The sequence below is a fragment of the Petromyzon marinus genome, chromosome 16 (genome assembly GCF_048934315.1).
Source record: "Petromyzon marinus isolate PM22_M1 ecotype Great Lakes invasive population chromosome 16, UKy_Petmar_22M1.pri1.0, whole genome shotgun sequence".
NCBI classification, from domain to species: Eukaryota; Metazoa; Chordata; class Hyperoartia; order Petromyzontiformes; family Petromyzontidae; genus Petromyzon; species Petromyzon marinus.
This window is the reverse complement of record NC_133682.1, coordinates 4989294-4992787: the sequence shown is the minus strand read 5'-3', so window position 1 is coordinate 4992787 and position 3494 is coordinate 4989294. Positions and strand designations below refer to the sequence as shown.

General features: G+C 51.7%; 1 protein-coding gene across 6 annotated transcripts in view; it reads left to right on the top strand.

Annotated features, from left to right (window-relative positions):
- The first annotated feature begins 723 nt into the window (after positions 1-723).
- LOC116942958 (rho GTPase-activating protein 26) overlaps positions 724-3494 on the top strand; it is a 112641-nt gene continuing 109870 nt past the window's right edge. For 5 of the 6 annotated variants that reach the window (XM_032955467.2, XM_032955472.2, XM_032955470.2 and 2 more), the window contains exon 1: positions 725-1434. In XM_032955467.2, coding sequence (XP_032811358.1) covers positions 1281-1434 — 154 coding nt within the window. In that variant the 5' untranslated portion in view covers positions 725-1280. Of the gene's footprint in view, positions 1435-3494 lie in introns of all 6 variants that reach the window. The other variant, XM_032955469.2, reaches the window with a different exon arrangement.

Sequence of the window (3494 nt, the reverse complement as noted above, 5' to 3'; positions counted from 1 at the left end):
AGTAGGGGTGGGGTGGGGATGGGGACGGAGTAGGAGTGGGGTGGGGGGGAGTAGGGGTAGGGTGGGGATGGGGTGGGGGGGACTTGGGGTGGAAGTGGGGGTGGGGGGGAGTAGGGGTGGGGTGGGGGTGGGGAGTAGGGGTGGGGTGGGAGTGGGGGGGTGGAGGGGAGTATGGGTGGGGTGGGGGGGAGTGGGGGTGGGGAGTAGGGGTGGGGTGGGAGTGGGGTGGGGAGTAGGGGTGGGGTGGGGAGTAGGGGTGGGGTGGGGGTGGGGTGGGAGTGGGGGGTGGGGGGGAGTATGGGTGGGGTGGGGTGGAGTAGGGCAGTAGGGGTGGGGTGGGGTGAGAGTGGGGGTGGGGAGTATGGGTGGGGTGGGGGTGGGGTGGGGTGGGGTGGGGGTGGGGTGGGTGGGGAGTCGGGGTGGGGGTCGGGGTGGGTGGGGTGACAGCGCCCCCTCGTGGCTGCAGCTCAAACAACGATCCCATTGTTGTGCACGGAACCCAAATCGTTTTGGCGATGCGACGCCTGCCGCGTCGGCAATGATGCACAAACAGGGACAATGAGTAACAGGCGACGTTTCGGGCAATGCCGCCCCCCCCCCCCTTCTTCATGGAACATTCTTGATTGAGGCTGAGCGAGCGAGGAGACGAAAGGGGGAGGAGGGGAGAGAGCGAGGAGGAAGGAGGGGGTGAGGGTGGTAGGAGGGAGGGCTGGGGGTGACTGGGAGGGTGGAGGAGGGGGCCCAGTTGTGGTTGGGTCGGGGTGAAGGCGAGGCGAGAAATAGAATTTGAACGAGAGAGGCGTGAGAGAGAAAGAGCGGAGGGCGCGGAATGGAGAGTGGAGTCGCTTGGAAAGTGTCTCGCATGCATCTGGCTGACTGTCGTCTCGTAATACATTCTTCATGCGACCGGCCGTGTTAGCGCCGTCCGCACCATCATCATCAAGATCATCAACACCACCTCCGTCGATAACATCACCGCCGCCGACATCACCACCACGCCCGTCAACACCACAAACAATAGCATCGCCAGCGACAACATCATCAACGACGGTCATTGACAGCACCACCACCACCACGTAGCCACAACAAACGACACCACCGACAATAAGCATCCACCACGGGAATACCATCAGACCCATCAACCGTGTCCAACCATCATTACATCAACCCTACCACCACCAACATCATCGCGGATATCAAATCCATCACCACCACCACCACCACTAACATCATCATCACCACGATCGCCAACACCACAGCCTTCAATCACCACGGTCGCCATGGGTCTGCCGCCGCTTGAGTTCAGCGAGTGTTACTTGGACAGCCCTCAGTTCAGGGAGAGGTTGAGGATCCACGAGGCCGAGCTGGAGAAGACGAGCAAGTTCATCAAGGAGCTGCTCAAGGCCGGGAAAGCCCTCATCCAGGCGGACATGGGTGAGCTGGGACAACGGGGGCGCTGTGAGATGTTCACTACCTCGCCTGGTGTGCAGGAGGTCCTGGGTTCGATCCAGACCCTGACGCCTGCTGTTGCATATTTTGAGTTTTCATCTCTGTCATCATCATTATCACGGTGGCTATGAGATGTTCACTACCTCGCCTGGTATGCAGGAGGTCCTGGGTTCGATCCAGACCCCGACGCCTGCTGTTGTATATTTTGAGTTTTCATCTCTGTCATCATTATCACGGTGGCTATGAGATGTTAACTACCTCGTCTGCTATACAGGAGGTCCTGGGTTCGATCCCGACCCCGACGCCTGCTGTTGTATATTTTGAGTTTTCATCTCTGTCATTATCACGGTGGCTATGAGATGTTAACTACCTCGCCTGGTATGCAGGAGGTCCTGGGTTCGATCCAGACCCTGACGCCTGCTGTTGTATATTTTGAGTTTGTGTGTGTCTCTCTCTGTCACCATCATCACAGTGGTTTCGGAGATGTTAACAACCTCACCCGCTATACAGGAGGTCCTGGGTAACCCTGACGCCTGCTGTATATTTTGAGTTTTCATCTCTGTCATCATCATTATCACGGTGGCTATGGGATGTTAACTACCTCGTCTGCTATACAGGAGGTCCTGAGTTCGAAATCCCGACCCCGACGCCTGCTGTATATGTGGAGTTTGCGTGTCTCTCTCTCATCATCACGGTGGCTATGAGATGTTAACAACCTCACCCTTCTACACAGGAGGTCCTGGGTTCGATCCCGACCCTGACGCCTGCTGTATATGTGGAGTTTGCGTGTCTCTCATCATCATCATCACGGTGGTTATGAGATGTTAACTACCTCACCCGCTATACAGGAGGTCCTGGGTTCGATCCCGACCCTGACGCCTGCTGTATATGTGGAGTTTGCGTGTCTCTCTCTCCGTGATTGTGTGGATTTTTCTCCCGGCTCCTCCGTTTTTCCCCCCTCCACATTTACAATCAACATCCACGCGATTAGGGTATTTGGTTGCTCGCCACATGATAAGCCACTTAATTTGGCTATACTTTGTGATGGCCAGGTCGCTTCTGAAAAAGGAGCTACATAGCTCAGTGGGCCTTAGCTGGTAAAATAAAAATAGTTTTATTTTAGTATTCTGCATCATCATCAGTCATGATCAATCCACTGCTGGATGAACACCTGCCACCCCGAGATGTAAAGAGCATCCCTCGCGGTCCTACAATGTTAACAGTCCACCCCTTGACTGACACATTACTTGGGGAAGTCCTTCATCCAGCAGTGGATCCATTGACGAGGCCCTGAAATATGATTGTGTCTCATCATGGAACTTCCTTTGCCAGTACCAAAATACGAGAATAGGTTTTTTCCCCCTTTTTTATGGCAACAAAACAGGTGTTCAGATTTTCTTGGTTCTTTCGGCAAAGTCACGCAGAAGGGAAACAATAAAATAATAAAAAATATAAAACAATGAAATTCTCACGACGTTTCGACTGCAACACAAGCAATCATCATCAGGTGTGAAAACCACAGCAAGAAAATTTGTTAAGATGTCAAAACACCAAACTGAAACCTTTGACAGGGAATTATGTTACTGCATTAACCACAATATTTATGGTCAGGATGCAAACAAAAAAACATACTCTGATCGTATAGGGGCCGTCCATAAATGACGTCACGCGATTTTGGCCGATTTTTGACCCTCCCCCCCCCCTCGTCACACGGCGTCACAAAAAGTCAGACCCCCCTCAAATATGACGTCACAAAGCTCTGCCCCCCCCCAGAAACCATGTTTCCATTTTGAAAAAAAAAACATGCTTCAAATAACTTTAAACTATTGTCATTGTAGTGCGTATTTAATGTGGCGCTGCACTCTGCTGTTGTAGGAGAAAACATTTATTAAAAAGGAGGCGTTGGAAAGCTGAAATTTAGCATACTATTCAATTGAAAATATTCAACGTCTAACTTAAACTGCAGATTTTCAGATTATATTGAAATTTTCTTATAATTATAAAATATTAAAAGTAATTATAACTATAAAAAATACTTGAAAGTT